Source organism: Molothrus aeneus, chromosome 4 (genome assembly GCF_037042795.1).
Source record: "Molothrus aeneus isolate 106 chromosome 4, BPBGC_Maene_1.0, whole genome shotgun sequence".
Taxonomy (NCBI): domain Eukaryota; kingdom Metazoa; phylum Chordata; class Aves; order Passeriformes; family Icteridae; genus Molothrus; species Molothrus aeneus.
Genome location: NC_089649.1, coordinates 28638039 through 28659633, shown reverse-complemented (window position 1 = coordinate 28659633; position 21595 = coordinate 28638039). Strand labels below are relative to the sequence as shown.

General features: G+C 42.1%; 1 protein-coding gene across 2 annotated transcripts in view; it reads right to left on the bottom strand.

Moving 5' to 3' along the window:
• The window catches only part of PPP3CA (protein phosphatase 3 catalytic subunit alpha), a 171185-nt gene extending 150063 nt beyond the window's left edge, over positions 1-21122 (bottom strand). Inside the window, exon 1 of one of the 2 annotated variants that reach the window (XM_066548167.1) lies at positions 20521-21122. In XM_066548167.1, the coding sequence (XP_066404264.1) occupies positions 20521-20578 (58 nt within the window). In that variant the 5' untranslated portion in view covers positions 20579-21122. The remainder of the gene's footprint in view (positions 1-20520) is intronic. The other variant, XM_066548168.1, reaches the window with a different exon arrangement.
• Positions 21123-21595: the final 473 nt, after the last annotated feature.

Here is a 21595-nt window from a genome sequence, read left to right as displayed (position 1 = left end):
AAAGCATTTTAAAGCAGCACAGAGGGTCTTAATCCTACACCATGCAGAGGATCACCATGCAGAAGGTTAGGTCCTTCCTAACATGAGGTGAGAGTCTCCTGACCTGTATTACGTTACAGGAATCATAGCAACAGCACCAGAAATGCTGAAGCTGCTCTGTCTGGATGGTGGGAGACTACAGAAGGAACCAGGCCATGAGCAGCAAGTCCTGCTCTCGCATGGAAGGGAACAACAACCAAGACACCCTTGGCAAGCAGAGGTTACTGGTATTCAGTAGTTAAGAAAACCTGGGCAGTCACCCTCCATCCCCCCCAGAAGGATAGGTGGATGTAAAATTAATTTAACACAAACTTTTTTTCATAAATTATAAAGCAAAAAGCATTTCACAGCTCAAAAAAACCAGATGTCAGATGTTCCTAGTACTTTATGTCACCAAGTTAAAGCAAGACGATGACAAAGTTTAAAAAGAACTGCAACTTTTATATTAATCAGCAAGAAGACATAGTAAGATGAATGAGACCTGGCACCAGTACCAAAAATACATCATTAAGTTACTAAACTAGCATTTTGGACTTGGCTTTAGGCAAGACCCTGAGAAAACAGGTCATCTTCTAGGCTTTGCAAGAAAATTTCAAGGGTTGTACCTCCCTCACAGACAGGATACTCTGCCTCTTAATTATCTTCCAGCTGACCATGGAACAGAAAATGAGGTATCAGCAGGAAAAAGCTTTTTAGTCCAACTCCACTTCTACAAAACAACAAAGTATCAAACTCCAGCCTCTTGCAGATGTTTACAAAAGCACTAAACTGAAATTGCTCTTCTAATCATTCTGAGTGCATACAAGTTTTTTAGGTATTGGTAATAACTTCTGTAAAACACCAAATTACATCATTCTGGAAAAAATAACTAACCTTTTAAGAACAGAAAAATTAAAAGAGAAAACTTGGTCTTTGAATTTAAGATTCCTGCTACATTTAATTAGCTTGTCTCCAGACCACCCATGTATGATGTTGTGATTTACTTGAGAACTTACCAGCACAGACAAGTAAACTCCTTTGGCCTCTTGAACTAATCTAAAACTAAATACTTTCTTTTCATAGAACTCAGTGAAGATCATTTACCAGCAGCCATTTACAGAAACTGTTTAGGTTAACAGAGATAAGGAAAACGGTATTTACCAGTCTTTAAGTGAATTTACTCAGCCCTCTATAAACTGTTTTGCTTATCTGATACATTTAGAAAGGACTGACTGCTGGTACAGAGAGAACCACAGCCAATGTGTGGAGTCACTGGTTCCTCAGCCATACCACAAACCTGCATCAGCAAATTAAAAAAAAAAAAAACAAAAAAAAACCAAACTTAAAAAGGGGGAGGGGGAAAGAGAGAAATGGCTGCACTTGTCACTTCAGTTGGCTGGCTCAGGCACAAACTCAGGCAGAAGTTGTCACCCCTCCCCAGAGAGGTTTGCTTGCACAAAGTCCAGGTAAGCCACGGAGGCTGTGCTAAACCACCCGTCCTTGTGACTGCTCTGCACGCTCAGCAGCCAAACCACTGCCTCTTGCAGATATGCAACCACCTGAAAGCCTTCACTGGCTCTTACATTAGTTGAATTAAAAGCAAAACAATCTCTGTACAGCTGAAGCAAGTACTTTATTAAACAAGATTAAAGAAGACTGGCCCATTTCTGCTCATGTTCAGTCCAGTATGGGGGGCCTTAGGAATACTGCTCCAGTAGGAAATACTGAAAAAGTTTTATAAACACCCACAAATATCCTCTTCAGCTTCTTTTCAGCTAATTGAGTTTAGATAGAAAGTTGGTTTTTGTAAAAAAGCAATAATAACTTAAAAGTGACATATATATATAAAAGGAATCCCAACTTAGACTTACACAACTTTTTACTTCTGTATGCAAATATTCCCATAAGGATGATTCTCCTGACAGTGCACCTCAGCTAGAAAAGTGCTGTAAGAATATAATTTTCTCCTCTTTTGCAGTGATCAAAATGGAAGTAGTCTCTCACATAATGTTTAATCTAATTTTCTGTACTTGCTAGAATTGGGTATTTTTCCAAAAGATTTCTGGCACCAGATCTCAAAGAACACCAACTTTTCAATACACTTTATTTTCATCATCTTTGGGATCATGTCACAAATTGATACAGTTCAGTAAAACAAAAAAGGGGGGGGAGGATGGGAAGAGGCAAGGGATAAAAGTGGAAGGAAAGATGAAGTGGCACAGGGTCTCCTGTCCAGAGAGCACCACCACTCCCTCTGCAAGCCATCATCTCTAACCCACAGAACGAGGTGTTCTGCAAACAAACAAATCTTGGTCCTTCTTTTCACTAAATGCACAAGTCATAAGCTTCATGAATAGCAATGTCAACTTCTACTTGAAATGCAAAACCACTTATTTAATTGTTGCCATGTTATCAAAGGTAAAAACATGAACAATTATTTTTCAGTAGTTCTCCCTAATGCTGTAAAATTATGATGCTTTCAATTTTAAGAACACTTTATCTGAGAAGTTGCAAGCAATTCATTCTCTATATACAGCTCTTCTGTATCTCTTAATTCCACACAGATTTTCTTGGGGGAGAACTATCACCACAGAAGATTCAGATCTTAAAGAATAATCACTTTGCCTTAGGAAGGTATGTATTAGAGAAAATAAAACCTCTTCTTTCTAAAATTTTAAGAGGCTTTTCAGAGAGTATTTGTCTTAATTAATCACTGCTATATAAAAACAAATTACTGCAAACTATACTGGGATCCAAGCAGTTTTCAAGGGTTGGGATAATCTGTACTTGGCTGAGTGCCCATGAACATCCTCCAGGTCTGAGGATATACCAGAGCAGTGTACACTCGGTTCTAAGATACAACAAAGCCTTTGGAGAGTTAAGTGACTGCACATCTGAGTCACTGTCTGAATGAGACATTTTGGCCTTTCACACACTTCCCAGTGCCAGAGCCTCTGGATTTCAGTGAGGTTACAGCAGAGAGAAGACGAATCAAAAACAAAAGATGCTGCAAAAGCAATAGACTCTTGAACTTTTCTCACTGTAAACTTTTAAATATTTCTCTGCAGGCAGCTCCACTACTTTCCATCCACAACAATTCAAGTAAAGTTAATAAAAGGTAACAAGTATTGCAGTTTAAAAAGAGAAAAAGTGGAAGCTGTTACTCCTGCAGAGAAGATGAAGAGATTTGGTACTGAAAACACAACAACTGACTATATTTGGAGTCAAAGTTCTACACTAACAATCCATACTCTCATTTAAAGATTAAACCTTGCTTTTGTTCCAGAATCCTAGTTGTGGAGATCCTATTTCCTAGACCTGAGGGGAGTGGCAGGGAATACATTTACTCTAAGTTAAGAAAAAAACAAAACTGTACAAGTAGAACACACATGTATGCATGCCAATGCTTTCACCAGACAGGTAATAACAAGTGGCACTATTCTGAGAGCAATATTGATTTAACAGATTGGAGCACTAGATTCCAAATTAGAATAATAAAATGCTATTTGTGACTTTGCTGCTGAGATTTTGGAAGACTTATTGTAAGGAAAATAAAAGTCAACATTGGATTATATTCTGCACAAGAAGAAATAAACATGATTTGTGGCAAATTTTCCTGGCTGTTTTATAAGGCATAGGAGTGAACAAAACCAAAAGGGAAGTAAAAGGAATACCACTGACCTCACTGCACTTTTCTCCTGGGAGAACTAGTGGGCCTGCTTCCACTATTTTTTAAGAAAACCTTGAGGTAGTTTATGTACATCAACATACAAAAGACAACCTTTAGGGGAGGGGACTGTACACCTAAAAAGAAAAAAAAAAAGCCAGCAAAATCAGAAATTATCAAAAAGAGATTAAAAAAAAACCTGTTACAGCCTGTTAGGGAAGACAGACTGCACAGCCCAACAGGGCAGGGCACATCAGTCAGCCAGGCATGAAAGAGAAACCCTCAGTTCTCAAGGAAGACAAAAGCTACATGGCCACACATCCACACATGAGGGCATGATTTTCTAACAGTATTTGTCTTCACTTCTTGTTCTTACATCATGCTCTTTTTGCAAAAAACATGAACTGAATTTAAAAAAAAAAAAGGCACTTCACTTTTGGTACAAGTTACATGAAACCACCCAGCTTTAAGCAGACTATAGACTGCATGAGAAAAGGAAAGGTCAAACATAAATGTTTTATACAGGTGCACAGAGCATAAGATCTAGGATCACCCTTCATCCCAGCAGGAAAAAGGAGGACTTTATTCCACAATTTCAGTCTACCTATAAAGCAAAAATCCATATCCTCTTGCTGTGGATATTGCCCTCATGCCAGGAAACCACTTACAATAGCCTCATTTTAGAGCTCCAGGCACCAGCATAAAAAGTTCTACAAGACCCCCAGCAAGGAGTAATCCAAGTTTCTTTGACTACCACTGAGTGGGCACATTCTCTAATGCCTCCTGCAACAGATGCCTGGCAATCCAGTTACAGGAGAACACCATCTATTAGTGCCACCCAATCCTCTCCAGTTTCATGCCCTGGACTCAGTCCAGGTATGCCCAGTTTAGAATCTGGATTCAATGAAATGAGTCTGTAGTCATGCTTTAGAAGGTTTTCTGTGAACTTTGCCCATCAGACAGGAAATATTACAGGTGTAATTATTCTGGGATACCTTATTATTTCCCATTGGACTGACTATCAGGATCTGAAACAAGAAGCAGGAGTAGTGTCTACAAAGAATTGGCTTTTTTAGCCAAGCATGGCACCAACTGATCACAGCTCTTCCACACAACAGAAACAAAACAGATCAGACCAACAGGTCTTGGCCTGAAACTCCTCTGCATCTCACACCTACAGAAAGTTACATGGATGGGTACTTTTTTGTAGGCTGGTCCTGGCCATTTGAGATGTCCTTCCAAAGAGAGGCCTTTCCAGCAAATCTGTTCCAGGATTTCCTGCTGCTCAATTCCATTCACTGGATCCATGAAAAGGTTTTAGACTCTTGACAGACAAGCCCCCAAAACAGAGTTTGGTAGTTTCAGTAGACATTGCAGTGTCTGGTTTTGGCCTGTGAACATCTTCAAACTTTGCTCTTTTCTCCTGTTTCATTTCACTAGGATATTTTATAAGTGTCCACCTGTCAAACCTCACATAGCAGATAAAGAAGTTCATATTTTATTCATTTTTGCCAAGCACCTTAGTTTAAAAAAGACAAACCCCACATGAGATTAGTAGACAAATGAGGACGTAAACTTGAAAGGCCAAAATATATAAGGCAGCTACAGTGTGTGTGTATGTGTACATAAGAAGCTTTACTGTAATCACGGTATTGTAAATATTTCAAGTACTCTGATAACAGAAGTTGATGACACGCATTCCAGTCATCACCATTTTCGTGGTACAGGAGAAAGGCATGACATTAAACAGTCCACACTAAGACAGGTTTTATAGCAGTTAGGCCACCAATGCAAGAAAACATCCTTTTTTTTAATGGAGACTCCAAATTTGTTTATAAAGGGAAAGAAAAATGCATAACTATGCATCATTTTTTTGCATAATTATGCACATACACATGCATAATTTTTCCTGAGATGTTTGTTGATTTGGGGAGAAGGGTTTGTATATCTTAGGTTTGGCTATTTTTTTCCTTTAATAATCAAAAGGCATTCATTTCGGTTAACTCAGGAATTAGAGTTAGTAACCTGTTACCTAAGGCTCTTACAGGATGGAAAACAGACAAAAAGTCTTCTAAAGCTTCAGAATCTTTTCAGTACACAGCACAAAGTATTAATATGCTTTTGCCTCTGCAACACCTGCCTGGCAACACAACTACCCACAGCTATCTCCCTATCTGAATGGGAAGTTAAACACTACAGAGGAAATTAGTGGGTTTCAAGAAGAAAGTTTTTAACACTCACCTCTCCCTTACAGAGTGGTTCTGGTTCACATACTCCTCTCCTGCTGCAGTGCCACTGAACCAGAAACAGGCACACTTACACTAGCAGGGGATGCTAGTCTGTCAGAAACTAACTAGCAGCATGCCTTCTATTTACAAGCCAATCACAAACACCCGGGATTTCTCTATTTCCAGTTCTACAGTAAAGTTTAGGAGCACCTGCTGATCTCAGGAAGATGTTCATAGGATATTACAGTCCTACTGTGAACAAATACATTACCTATATGGACCATTTTTCTGGTGGTTTCTTTGAAGAGAAATTAGACCTTTGACAGAGACTTCTACAGTGCTGCAGATACACAAACATGAATAAATAACTAACTATCCTCTCTGGGTCATTTATCATACACAGCAGAACCTTTCCTACTCACTACTGAAGGTAGTGAGAACCTACTCCTTTCTCCTTTGAATTACCTAAATGTGGAGATGCTGAAACAGAAAACAAAAGGTAATTCAAACTCCTCTTGTAACTTTTCCTTAACTTCAAGCAGCATCCTTTCTGATGGCTGTCATACACTGAACCAGTGTAATAAATTCAGCCTGTTGCTAAATTTTTTTAGACTTTCCCAGACTCCTACAACACAGAATATTTCAGAGCTTCTTTCATGGGGATGTATGTTTGCCCAAGATTTTAATTTATGTTATCATTTATACTACACCAAGGCCATTCATGCTTTAAATTACAGTATCTGTCTATCTTTTTCCTCATATGTATCTAGTCAACTGAGCAATCCTGGAAGCTACACTTCCAAAACCAAGTATTACCTCCATTATCCAGATTACTTTTCCATGGAGGTGATGCCACCTACAGAACTTGCTCAGAACTTCTAGTATGGTTGCTCTACTAACTTTTCTGAAGTAGTCAGCATAATTCTGTCATACTCTGAACCTTTCCAGATGCTTATATTCATTTTCTGTTACCCACGTCAAGAGATTCCCTTATCTCTGGTTTGATTTTAGATTAACACATGCAAGATTCAGTTTAAAGGGAAACTTAGTCAGGTTTAAAGGGCAACATTCACCCTCATAAGGAAACAAATAAACATGAAAATACAGCAAAGAAAAAATATGCCAGGGAGTGTCAGTGCTGAAAGACAACTGCCATCCCTCTCAATTTCAATTGTCATGCCACTATGAAAAAATCAGATGAACCAAGGACTAGGGAAAGATAAATACTTCCTTCCAGTAATTAGAAAATGGACCTTTCTGATAGTCATATTAGAAACACTGGCAGTAACTATGAAAGATTTATATAAAAGCTTGCTTTCCCTTTTTCTTACAGTTGTCTAAAGCAAAGTACAGTGATCATACTATCTGTCCTTCTTCCAAGCTACAACAAACTCCAGAGCTGCACATGCTTGGGAGATGCTGAAAATTCTCATGAGTAATCTGTGCAAATCTTTTGCCAGCAACATTACTAGCTATATGGATGCATTAACTCATTAAATATATATATATATATATATATATATATATATATATATATATATATATATAATCTTCCCAATGCAACATATCTTGCTGCTATGCCAGGATAATTATTTACATGGTGGACCCTCAATCACACAAAGCATTCTTCCTGTAGAACACCTCATTAGCAAACCTAACTTTGAATTTTTAAGGGAGATTTCTCTACTTCGTGTTGGGTCAAAAGGTCTCTGAATTGATCAACTGTTTTAATTATCCACTTAAGAGAGCTGAGTAAAAGGTGGTCACAGAAGGGTTGAGGTTGAAAGGGGAGCTCTGTTGGTCAGCTGCTCCAACCAACACCTGTCCTCAAGCAGGGTCAGATAGAGCCAGCTGCACAGGGCCCCATCAAGATGGCTTTTGAATGACTCCAAGGATGGAACTCCACAACCTCTGAGCAACCTGTGCTAGTGTTTGAAAAAGCACAAAGTTACTTACTGTGAGAGCTGTCAATTAGTGTCCGTTACCTCTTGCCCTGTCACTGGGCACTGCTGAAAAGAGCTTGGCTGCCCCTTCTCCATTTCCTACACAACCAGCTTTAATACAGCCAGATAAAGCCCCTCTGAGCCTTGTCGTCTCCACACTCAGTGGCCCCAGCTCTCTCAGATTTCCCTAGTCCCAGGGCCATCTCTGTGCACCAGCACTGAACTTGTTCCAGTATGTTCATGTTTTTCTCACACTGGGAAGACCAGAACTGAATCCAGCACTTCAGGTATGGCCTCACCGGTGCTTAGGAGAGGATTTACCTCTATCAACCTGCTAGCAACAATTGTCTTTATGCAGCCCTGAAGGCTCTTGGCAAACTCTCCAAGGCAACCCATAAAAACCTCTGTCTCCATAACCAAGGGGTGAAGGCAAAGAGTCTAACACACTTTCAGAAGCCAGAGCAACTGGATTATAACCAAAAAGATATCTGCAGAAGAACTTGCTGATGGGCAGTACTTCTGAGATTAGACAAGGTTATACAATTAACTTACAGCAAAATACTGTCTGTTACAATAGGATACCAGATGTGAGGTTAAGTGTACAGAAAATTCACATGCATTTAAGACTTCTGTTAATGACAGCACTATCCCTCATCTTCTCTGTGGTAAACAAACAGCATTTACATGTGAGGTAAGCGTCACCTGAGAGTCAGAGCTCCAGGGAAGGAACAGTACCTTGTTAAAAGGATTAAAGTATGCTATTCCCTAATGTACAAGCTTCTCTATATGCATAAATTAACTTCCATGTACTTTCACATGTCCCACAAACTGTGAGATACGGACCAATTATCATGAGCCCAGCAAAGTGTCACAAAGATGACTTATGGGACCAAGGCATCTCTCCTGTGATGAAAGGCTGAGAGAGCTGGGGCTGGCCTAGATGATCTCCAGAGGTCCCTCCCAGCCTCAACTATTCTGGGATTCTGTGAAGCTGTCAGAGCTTGTGCTTTTTCATTGAGAGTGACTGAGAAAGGTACTTTGACACATCATTCATAAAAATTACAGATACACTATTTCTCCAGTGAAGTGGAAAGCAGAAGATTAAGTGATCGGGGGGGATCGGGGCAGGGGGGGGGGAACCAAAAAACCAAATCAAACCATACCTGATGAGGTAGTAAACAGCCCAGAAGCTAAAACTGATCTCTCAACTGAAATGAGTTCAGGTTTTTCCCCTTTTGTAGTACAAGTATGGGATTTTTTTTTGAGCTTGCTTCTTTCCTCCAACTACCAAAAGTAACCTTATCTCCGGATGCTCCAAACACAGGACCCTCAAGTCATTTTCCCCTCCTTCTTACTGATAACATAACTACAGATTAAAAGTTATTATGGTTTACAAAAACTATAAGCACTTTATCTCCGTAAACTTTTTTTTTAAATATGGAGAAAGTTTGTTCTCTGACAATCTAAATCAAACTTAGGGGTATACACACAGAGTATATGACTAACTAAAAATTTCACCAACTGTGTTTGCCAGTTCTCTGCTTGTTGAGAGTCAAGTTCCTCAGAAGCTACCACTCAGCTTCCTGCCCTGCTGCACAGGCACCTCCAAGGATACTCACCTGAGCCAACAAGGCTCGTGAGGCAAAGCAGTACCAAAACAGCTCTCTTTGGATTTCTAAACTACCTTAGTTCTAAATTCCCTTAGTAACACTTCACTGCACTGAACACACACCCCCTTGCCCACTGTGCTCTTCATTTCTTCCTCCCAAACTCTCTACCTGTCATCCCAATACACCATGTAATGCCATTAGGCTCCCCTCTAGGAATCACAGACACCACCACTTGGGTGACACACAACAGCAGGTTTCTCAGGGAAGTAAATAATGCCCCCCTACCTGTCTGCTATGTACATCTTCAGTAATACCCCTAAGTTACTCTCTTATAGCTGAAAAATAAATTAAACAGATTTTATTTAAGGTGACCCAAATGTGTTCATTACTGAAAAAACTTCTTTGTAAAGGGGCACAGAAAGAATACATATACATAAAGTCTTCTGCTTGTTTTTCCAACAATAAAGAACAACCATATGCACATAGACAGAAAACATTTCAGACTACACTTCTGAAGAGAGAGCAACAGTGAAGCAAACTTTCTTGGCAAACCAGCCACCTACAAACAGACAAGTTCATCCTCACTTGGTAAATGAGCATTGCAAAGTAGAAAGGCACTTAGCTCACTCTTAAAATAAGTGCTAATGCTGTAAAAGATCAAATATAACAAAGTATTTTAAACCAAAGAGAAATCATGCACTGAAAAAGGAAGGCCAAAATAAGAAATCCTAGGATGACAACTTGATTCACAGTTTACTCAAGTTAATGAAAGACTCCAACTCCCACAGATTTCAGCGGGTTATGAAACAGGTCCTGCAGAGGGAAATGTTCCAAGTCACAAACAGCAATGCCGTATTTTGATACGTAATTGCCACCAGTGCCTATGAAGAAATCTCTGGTGTAAAATAGAGAACAAATACAGTAATCTTGCTTTCTCATTTTAAAAATGGCATGAAAGAAACAACAAAAGAAAGTTATTGAAGAGAACTAGATTGTTCCCAGCTGTTGTCATAAAATACTACAGCTGTTCATGTCATTGCAGCTAATGACCAGTTGCACTTTTTTAAAGATTGTAACACAGTATGACCATTGTAATCTACATCAAACTGAAACTTGGCAAGCATCATGGAAAAAAGACCAAGAAATCATTTAAATCCTATTTTATTTTTTGATTTCTGTTCATGGGTTGGTTTTGAGTGTTTTGGGGGGATAGGACGGGATTTTGTATGAATGGTTCTTTATTCAACTTGTCAATTATGCTAAACTACTTACAAAATCATGGTAAATAACAGTTATTAAATTATCAAAATTTTCTTTTCCAGTAATAAAAAGATAATTGAACTAATAAATCCTGGTTTGGTTTGTTTTTTTGGTTTTTTGGGGTTTTTTTGTTGAAAAGAGGTGTGCTGACTTAAAGTCTCAAGTTGAAAGACGATGATGAAATATCTTTTCTCTGGAGCCAAGAACAGGGTAGGCATCACCATCTAGAAGCTTTTAATTGCTTTGCTAACTGAACTATACATGAACCAAATCAGACTTTTTCATAAAGATTCAAGTACACAAATGCAAAGAAAAGGTTAAAATAGAAAAATTCATATATATATATATATATACACATATAGATGCAGAAAGAATTTTCAGATACAGCTCTCTCCAATGGAGCATTACTCTTTGACATATGGAGAAAAAGCTAGAGGAAAGCATGTGTTCCCACATAAAATCTCCACAGAACTTGAAGCATACTACTTCAAGTAATTTCATGGAATTTCTCAAGAAAATGAGAGAATATAGGTTCCTCTCTAGCAATGTGTCCTCCCCTCCAAGATCATCCATACAGAGCTATAGACCAGGAAGAAATCACAATCCTGCACTTCTTTTTATCTTCCTTATAGTTACCAAGAACATAATTCATGAAGAAAATTAGAAGTCATTTTACCACTTTCTCCACTTTAAGACACAAAAACACTGCCAGAGAAATTCCAAATACTTTGGAAAGATGATGACCTAAACACTGCTTTGACCTATTTTCGTGGCAGTGGCCTGGGACTCTGTAACAAGTAACAAACACAGCTGCAACAAAAAACCTGTGACAATGAAACTTCCTGATCCAAGGGAAGAAATAATTGCTAAACATGTACTTATAGCCAAACTTAGCAACAGATAACAAGTTAGAAGCTGAGCCTTTTTTACTCACTTTGGGACATCTATCTAGACTGCAAAGGATTTCTTTCCAAATGATGGTCACTTCAAAACACAAACAATCCTGAAACTTTATGCAGCAACACAGTTACTCATCTGTCACTATCAGGGGGAAAAAAAAAAAAAAAAAAAAGTAGAATTGTAAACCCTACCTTCAAATACAAAAGTCTAAATTAAAAATAAAAATCTAATCACACACAGCATGAGGCCAACAGTCTAGTTTAGGATAGTTTGGATTCTATTAATTAAGTCTATTGAACAATGCCCAGAGTGACTGTTGTAAGACTCTCTGTAGCATCACATCTGCATAAGTCATTATTAACACATGTTATTTTCACCATTCCAATCAGAAGTTCAAAGTGCACTTCCTTTCTTATAGCAACATTGTACAAAAAGATCAAGTCTGCACAACTAGGAAATATTAGATGAACACTATAGCAGAATTTACTCCATAGCAATTTTGGGTTTGGTTTTTTTTTCCCTTCAGCTCGGCATTGTGCAAAAGTCAAGATAATTCAAAGTAATTTGGCCAAAAGCAATCTGATGCAATAAAATGCCTAAGCTAAATGCCTCTAAATGATGGGATGGAGAAAAAGAATATAGGATAGAATACTGTTATAGCAATATCTGTCTCCATCAGTACATGTTTCATCACATTACAGCACTTTTTAATTTTGAAAGCTTGATTTTATTAACCCAGATAGGCCTTCCTCAAAGACGAAAAAGTTGCTGCATCTTTTGTCAAAGACTTTATACAACCCTTTTTTAGCATTGTTTTTCCCTTTCTTTTCCACAAAGGTTTGGTACAGTCTCCATACAGACTAGGTTCTGCACCTTTTAATCCTAAAGTTTAAGGTGGGGGTTTTAAAATTCACTCATCTGTGGTGAACTTCAGGATTTTTCTCAAGTATTACCAACTTCACCAAGTCTTACCCTTCATTGCTAACTAACTCCCATGTCTGATTATAAAAGCACCAAAGCAGGAGGGCCCATACCACCTCCCTTGAAAGTTAACCAAGAACACACTGCTTATGCTGGCTTTGCAAAGCACACAAGTTGAAACTAACAGTCATACTATGAGTGTTCAACATAAACTGCAAGAAACCTGCAAGCAGCAGCTGAGCTGCAGAATAGAGACATCCCTCTGTGACAAGCTGGGTAGAGCTTGAGCAGCACACTGACAGTGGAGCTATTCACTGAAAAGAAAGCTACCGTCAGCAGCTGGCTGCAGAGTTTCAACAGAAGTCTGAGAAGAGGCAGAATATACTTCCCCTGTTCTCACAGGCTCCCCCAGGCACCTACAGATGCACCAAAAGGAAAGATACAGTGTTCCATGAACCTCTTCCATTAAATACATGCACCCAAATCACTCAAATCTACCAGGCAGCACTTAGGCTGCTCATCTCAGCAATAAGCAAACAAGCATAAGAGCAATGAGGAAAGAAGAGTTTTTAGAAATGCAGGACAGGAATAGACAGGAAAAGGGCATTTTGAAACCTGAGAGGGGGAAAGCATTAAAAACCCAACTTGCTGACAAGTAAAAGGGCTGCAACAGAAGTTCAGCACAGCTTTTAATTACAAGTAGAATGAAGTTTGATTGATAGACAGTTTTCAAATGAAATGTTTTTGAAAACTGGTTAAATACACCCTAAAGGATGCTATCTACACCTTAGACACAAGCACCCCAAGACACACAAGAACTAACTTCTAATTAAAACCACCATTTCTAATGTGTGGTGTCTTTCCACTCTGCTTCTTTTCCTCTCCAGCTCCAAACATACATGGTGTTAGTTGACAATTAGCTGAAGATGATGCTGGCATCCTAAATCAATCTTAAATAAGACAGCCATGTTCTCCTCATACAGCAGTGTTGCTGTATCAACATTACCATGCCTAAGCTCTCTTATAAATAGAGATTAAAACACACATAGATTACTGTCAAGGAGGTCCTGCTCTGGACGTGTTATTTCAACAGTGGCAGCTTTCTGGGGGAAGAGTAAATAGGGTGGGAATTAGTCCAGATTTTTACCTTTAAAAGAATGATTTACCATCATAATAGCACTTGTCTTCCTGGTTTTCCACACGTGATCTCTGGTCTCTTCCTTCACTCAGTAATTATAGGAAACCATTAAGTATGTACCTGGAGTACCACCTCCAGCAATTACCCATCTCAATCCACAACCCAAGTGGCAGACCACTCAGTGAGCCCCACACTTAGATGAACATGCACAGTTAGGCTGCACATGCAGTGTAATGGTTTTCAAAACGGGGGTGATACTTTCCACCATTACTGAATAGACATAAAATTATCTTTTATGGGGGAAAGTCAAGATAAATGACTGATTATCAGAAGGGGAAATTATTTGAATGTTCAGCTGAAGAACTATTGTGAAATCACAGCCTATATTTGATTCATGAAACCACATATAAAAGAATATAAGAAGGTACCTTTTCACGAAGATGATTTGAAGTGGCTTTTACTTCAGAAACTTGTGGCTTCTTTTATGGCATGCTTACAGTAAGTGTTAAGCAGTATCACTCCATCTTAAAATACTTTTAAGGAAGTAGTTTTTTCCACATTCCTTGAAGCTATGAAGAAGAAACTAATCCCCACTATAAACTGCTTCAACATCACTGAGAAGCCTAAAATAAGTTAATATTCACAGTTAAATGGAGTACCAAGTTTAACTTATAGTCCTGGTTTTGTACTATAAGTAGGAGCCACTCAGCAAAACATAAGAAACTGGAAAAAAGAAAAAACAGGAAAGATGAGTTGGCAGTATCCAGGCTACAGGTACTTATTTATTGCCATTACCCAAAATTACTTTTGATAGAAAATCCCTTTAGAAATACCAGACAAAAAACACTGTGCTGAGTTCTAGAAGCCTAGAACCACAAAAAAAGATAATTTAAAATATCAAGTTATACAAACAAAGGTAAATATATTTTGCACATGATCTTCCTGCCACAACCTGCACTGCAACACAAGCATATCCACACAACAACTATCATCTCTAAGCGGGATACATGTGATGGAAGTAAATACCATTCAATTTGGGTATGCATAACAGAGAGAAAACAACTGTTCTCTTCAACACCCCCCTATAGAAAATGACCTCAACTGGCTCCTATTTTCCAATTAAGTTAAATGCTGATATCATTCAGTACGTACTCCTCTTTCAAGATTACAAACAGCGGTATTAAAAGCACCAGCTCCCTACTGAGGCTCAGTCAAAAAGAGCAGGCAACAGAAGGCAGCTTTAGCCAACGTGGAATTCAGAAGCATACAAAAGGTTTTTAACACACAAACAAGGCAATTTTGTGCCTCACTTCATATCAGTCCTACGACTCAGCACACTCAGCAAGCCACTCTCATCATACAGAGCATGAGAAAAGCCTCCCACCTATGCAGTGCAGCAATAACTCTGTAAGAAAGGCACCCTTCAGCAAGTGCACAATTTTCCCCTATGTCTATACAGCAAAAGACTTGTTTCACTAAAGGGCTTATTTACAAAATGATCTTAATGACTAAGAGGCTCAGTGAGTTCATAAATCAAAACAAATCACCAGCTTTATTACACATAGTCATCAAAGACTGTACTTTGGTTTTGTTTCAGTTTCTCAGCACCAAACTCATAATCCCTCACTAGCGTTACACACATCCCACATACACACACAGGTTTGCACAATGTAAAACATACAAAGACTGCAACACCTAAGTGTCATCCAGTTGATAAAATCTATTGGTCTTACAAGTATTAACTTAGTTTTGACATAAGGTAAGAACAAATCAGTTACATACATAAGAAATCATAACACAGGAACCTTATTTTCTTTCCTAAACAACCATAATATCTCTCCAAGTATATTCAACTGTTTTCTGCTCCTAGGTGCCTCTCACACAGCTTGTTTCCTAAAGGTACCTAGAGATCTGCAACTATGGAGTACTAAAACTGAGGTGGATGTACACCTGCTCCTTCAAATGAAGGTAATAATGGACAGGGAACAGAATCAATCCCCAGCTCTACCAGTGCCACCTTTCTGGCATAGCTGTGGGTGGATTCTCTAGTTAATAGTACACCTTGAACCCAGATGCAGTCTTCCTCAGGACAAGCAGTATACCCCTACGTAACAACAATAAATTCATTAAAGTGAGCTTTCCTATGCCAACAGAAACAGCTACAAAGCAATTCCTTCTTTTTCCTCATGAGGATCATCCTCAAAAGAGAGGCCTATCATCCTTTGCTGCATTAGACAGCTAAAACTATTTAAGTAACCCTGGTCCTTGCCATAAATAGGCAATACCCAAATTTACACCAAAATATACACCAAATCCACCAACATTACAGATGTTCAGGTCAACACATTGCTCAAAAACCACTGAAGCACTTGCAGGACACATCTATGCTGGAAAAATTGAACTCAATTCAGAGTGAGACAGAAGCAGGCTTCTGCAATTCACCAGTGCTGGATTCCAGCCTGGAGCACAAGCCTTTGGTGAACATACACAAGTCTCCCTGGACTAATGGGAATTACCAATGAAGTTTAGAGTTTCCATTATTGACAGCAATTTTGCCTCTCACAAATCTGAAATTAACACTGATGGTGAGCTATCGATCGTGAGCTGGCATTCATATTACATTACAAACAACTGTCAGCCTGCACTTTAGGAGAGCATTAACAGTAACACAGTTTGAAATCCAGAGACAGCAGTGTCTGGTTTTATTGTGTATTGTCAATTGCTGATATAACCATGTAAACCTCCCCATGCAACGCACAAGAGGAAAGGACAACACCAAGGATCACAAGCCATGGCTACAGCCCTTCTAAACAACTGAGACAGAATTATTTCATTAAAACTCCACTTCCAATAAAAAAGCACCAAACAGAAAAACCCAGGCAAAAGCATACAAGCATCTGACCTGCCCAGGAAAAAAAAAAATCAAAACAATTAGTGTCCCTAACTAACTGCAAGATTTCCAAGAAATACTGACTTCACTTTTTTTGTACGACTACTCCAGTTGACTTTCAAATTTTTATTTATGATTACTATGCTTTAGTGCAGTATTCCTCAGAGGCACTAATGCAACACTAAACACGTTGAGGAGGTCAAGTAACATGATACATGGCTTTTCCTTCCCCCTGGGTGGGGTTCAAATCTTGCTAATGTCAGTAGTGAGCAAAAGCTGTTGACATCAGGCAGCTGAGCCATGTGAAATGATCTACTATCCTCAGTCCAGTTTTCCCTGGACAGGTATTCCTACCTTCACAGGAACAACCAAGCCTACACGCTGGCTGCCAAGTCTCAGGAGTTAGAAACAGCATGGATAAGGAATAGCTTCCTCAGTCCCGAAGAAAGACACTAACTCTTAAGACAGCTCTGTTCAAGTGAAAGCTGCACCATACCACTAACAAAAAGGCAAGGAATTTCTATTAATTATAAGCACATCAAGTCAGCACCTCCTGCAACAGTATGTTGTCCTGAGCCTTGATCCCACAAACTTCTGAATGCACCTGAATATACAGTTTATCATATTTGCAGTCAACAGACCAAAGCGTTGCTCCTCTACAGCATGACAAAATTCAGAGTAAAGATGAATTGTGTAATTTGCATCACAACATACATACCATCCTCAGGAGAGCACCAGAGTAAAATGAAAGTACCCCTCAAACCATAACTGCATTCTCTGGATTAATTTTACTTTTTTCTTTAGCCCAAAAAAACAGACAGTTTTGTCAATTTTAACTAGTTAATTTGCTTCTGGAAAGTTACCATTACAAACAAACCTGAATTTCATCTTTACACTTCTCATCGTATGACAGTGTAAGATATGCATAACAAAGCCAGAAGACCAAGACGTTAAAAACATTAGGGGCTCCCAAGCCTTTTTCCCCACATCCCAAAAGCATGTTTTATTTTTGAGTCAAATCAGTTCAAGCACAGTTCAGACAATTCAAAAAGCAAAGAAAAATGAGTATGAGATTAAATCCTCGCCTATGGAAAAGCTCCACTTCTCCATATATTTGAGCGTTTTAAGCACGAGAAGCAAAAAACAAAATCAAACCCACAGCAACCCCCTGAAGAAGCAGCTCTCAGGCACAAGCAATTTGCACAAAGCTGCTGGAACTGTAATCCCCCCAAGCCCATCCCACTGTTACGTAACAGTGCCAAGCCAGGATTTTTCACCAGCCAGCTCAGAGTTACTGTTAGTAGGAAACATCTCCTCTCACACACCAGCAATCAAGAGGATTAAAAAAAAAAAAAAACCCCAAAAAAAAAAAAACAAAAAACCACAACATAATAAAATCAAACAAAAAAAATGCCACACAGTCAAGCAGAGGGAAAAATTTAATCCAGAGACTACATCCATGTTAAAGGCATTTCCTTTAAGTAAGGTTTTATATGATATTCTAACTTAGAACAACTAGCTTGCTTTCTCAGGTTACACTTTACCAGTCTAACAGTATCTGGTTATTCTCTCTAAAATAACAAGACTTCAACTACTTATAGAGGTGCTTACAATATAACTTTAATTTAATTATTCTGTGTTAATTTAACATTGCAAGCCCATTTCAGCTGTTCATCTCAAGAGGGTAAAAATCATGTCCTATATGACAGAAACAACAAGGTGATCTTTCCTTTATTACCATCAGTTTCTTGACTTCCTTAATGTCCATAGGAAGGCAGTGTGAAGTGCCTATGATGCAGCAAAGAATAATCCCATGAACTATCACTTGACTGTGTACTACACTCTTCAGATGCTATTTTAAGACCTTAAAAGGATTTCAATATTTAATGGAGGCCTGAAGCAGTTAAGCAGATCTTCACATCTCCACTGAAACACTGACATTATGAGACAAACAGTTAGCAGGGGCAATGGACACCCAAGCAGCATGTATGTTCTTTCTGTTCAAGACTTGAACTCACTTTAACCAAGTTGATTTCTCTCTGAGCTGCATTATAAAAGTATTTAACTACACATACTGCTAAGTTTTCTTAGAAATAGTGGTTTTAGATGTTTGAGACATTTACACGTGGGAAAAACACCAAGAGCAATTGCTGACAAAACACATTCAGATGAGCTGAAAGCACTAAAGGTTTTGTCAATACTGAAATAATTCCTGTTGATTACAAACATTGTCTTAAGCCAAAGGAAGCTGGCCACAGCAAAGATCAGGACGTTTGGTCATGTACTAGGACCACGCAGATTAAGGAAATTAAAAAAAAAAAAAAAAAGAGATACTCCATAATCTCCTAACAGGATGGCCATTTGTTGTTTCTACAGGAGAGGAGTATCAGCTAAACACAAGCTTTAAAGCCTGCTCTTGGGGTGATATAATAGACTGAAGCTTAAATTGTAAATATTCCAGATATTACAAGTTAAAGGTGAATTTACAAGCGATTTTCTTAAAATTCTTGCAATTATGTTTCTTATAATATCTGAATACCTACACTTTCCTTTGGAGGGGCATAAAATGAAGTAAGAGGGGAAAAGGCATAAGATGGTAAATGTAAATATAAACACAAAACCATAAATAACACATCTTCCCAAATAATATTTACACTGAGTGTTTCATTCTGGCATACACTCATGTAAATACAGAAGTGTATGTATTTCAAGGCCATTTCCATTTCCAGCTTTCCCAGGATATGGACACATCCATGCTGCACCTCGGATTTGTGCTGTCCACCGTAGCATACGGGTTATAACCTAACTGGGTGAAATACACTACAGCTGGATACACTTGGCTGTGCGCCCAGTGCGGAAGGAAGAAACAAACAAGAAACAAACAAACAAAAAACCCAGACCACTAAATACACGTGCACTTCCTACACACCGAGAAATGCACATGTGCAATTTACATCAGTCATCACCCCAGTAAATAAAACCTTGGTCTGTACTGCGGGGCTCAACGTGTTGTCAACCCAAACTCTCATTTGTTTATACGGCCGAGGCTGGCAGCACAGGCGTCCCTCCGAAGCAGAGAAAAGATCATGGAGCCCCATCCGTGTTTGTGCCGAGCACCCACACGGCCATCCGCACGCACACGCGGGAGCACGGACACAGTACGCCCGCCGGATAACTTCACATCCTAGCAGGCCGGGCCGTCAGCAAGAGACGGCGATGGAGGAGGAGGAGAAGGAGGAGGAGAAGGCGGAGGAGGAGGAAGCAGCCTTCGCCGCCTCCCACAACGCCCGCGGCCCGCTCCCCCTCGCCCGGCATCCCCGCCGCGGGTGCCGCGGGGGCGGCCCTGCGGGAGCGGGGCACGGCGGAGCCGAGCGGCGCAACCGGTCCCCAGCAGCGGCGCTCGGTGTGGGAGCGCAGCCCCGGCTGCTGGCGCGGGGAGGCTTCCAGGCATCCTTGCTGCATGCGGGGAGCGGAACGGCAGTGACAAGCGGCGGCGGCGGCGCAGCCTGCGGGGGGGCTCCGGGGAGCGCGGTCCGGAGGAGAAGGAGGAATGGGGGATGCCCAGAGGAGCGGGCGGGGGGAGGGGGCCGAGCCCTGCCCTCCTCTCCCCCAGGCACCGGGGCGGGGGAGGAAGCTGGGGCTCCCCCTCTCTCTCACGCCAGCCCTGTGCAGCGCCTTCAAGGCGGAGGGGGGGGAGGCGGCGGGGGGAGGAAGGGGGGGAAATGCTGCAATGTAGCGCCGGGCAGGCAGGCGAGGGAAGCCGCAAACCCTCCACTGGGGCCCGGCGCAAGCCCCCGGGCCGAGCCCACCCCTCCCAGCTGCCGCGCCGCCGGCAGCCCCGCGGTACCTGCCCGGGGCTGGCGGGGAAGGGGGGACGGACGCGACCCTTGCAGGGGGCCCGGCGGGAGAACCTGGCCGAAAGGGCGGCGGGGGCGCAGCACCCACCTTTCACCACCCTGTCCGTCGTCGATAACTTGGGATCAACGGCCTTATGCTCCGACATGTCCGGCGGCCGGGGAGGCGGCGAGGCTCTCCCCCCTCGGGCAGGGCAGGCGCGGGCTGAGGCGGCGGCGGCCGCTGCGGTCACGGCTCCGGCTCCTCCGCTGCGGCCGAAGTTGCCGCGTCCCGCCGCCGCTCGCTGGCTCGGCTGGGCTCTGCCGCGCGGTGCCTTCCTCCTTCGTCTTCCTCCACCCCCGTCCTCCTCTTCCTCCTCCAGTTAATTATTGCTGGCTTTCAATCACGCCTCCGGGCTGTGCAGGACGGCTCGCTCTTCCCCCCCCCGCCAAAGACCCCGGCGACAACACCCGCGGCGGGCGGCTGTCAGGCAGCGCCGGCAGGAAAAACCGCGAGTGGACGCGGGCAGCAGGAACAGCCAGGTTGCACACGCAGCGGCCAGCCCTGCGCTTCCTTCCTCCGCGGCGCGCCGCTCCGGCTCCTCCCGCCGCCGCCACCACCACGGCCGCCGCCGCACGGGATCGGGATCCGGATCCGTGTCTTCCCCGCCGCCCCCCGCAGGGTCTCTCCGCGCCTCGCACCGACACCGGCCGCGGCCCCGCGCGCCGCTGCACACGCTCCGCCGCGCAGCCCCCGCGCGCCGCCCGGCCCCGCCCGCCCGGCTCCCGCTCCCGGGCGCCGCCATTGGCCCGCGCCGCGCTGCCACTCACTGCCGGCGCCCCGCCCCGCTCCGCGCGCGCCGCGCCGCGCCGCCCAGGTGCGCCCGCCCGCCGGGGCCGCGCATCCCCCGCCGAGCGCCCGCACCGCACGGCCCCGTCCTGCACTGCACGGCACGGTCCGGTACGGCCCCGCACGGCACGGCCTGCGTGTGGCCGCGGGAAGGAGCCTACTACCTGCCGCTCACGGGGGCGGTGGCTGCGCGCCGGGAACCGCGCCCGGTTGGCCGCGCCTGCGTGCCCCGCCAGCCCTCGCGGGTGCGGGCGGGCGCGGAGCGCTCCAAGCGCCTGCCCCGCGTGGTGCCCGCCCCGAGGTGCGGCGTCCCCGGAGGGGTGACACGCAGGTACCG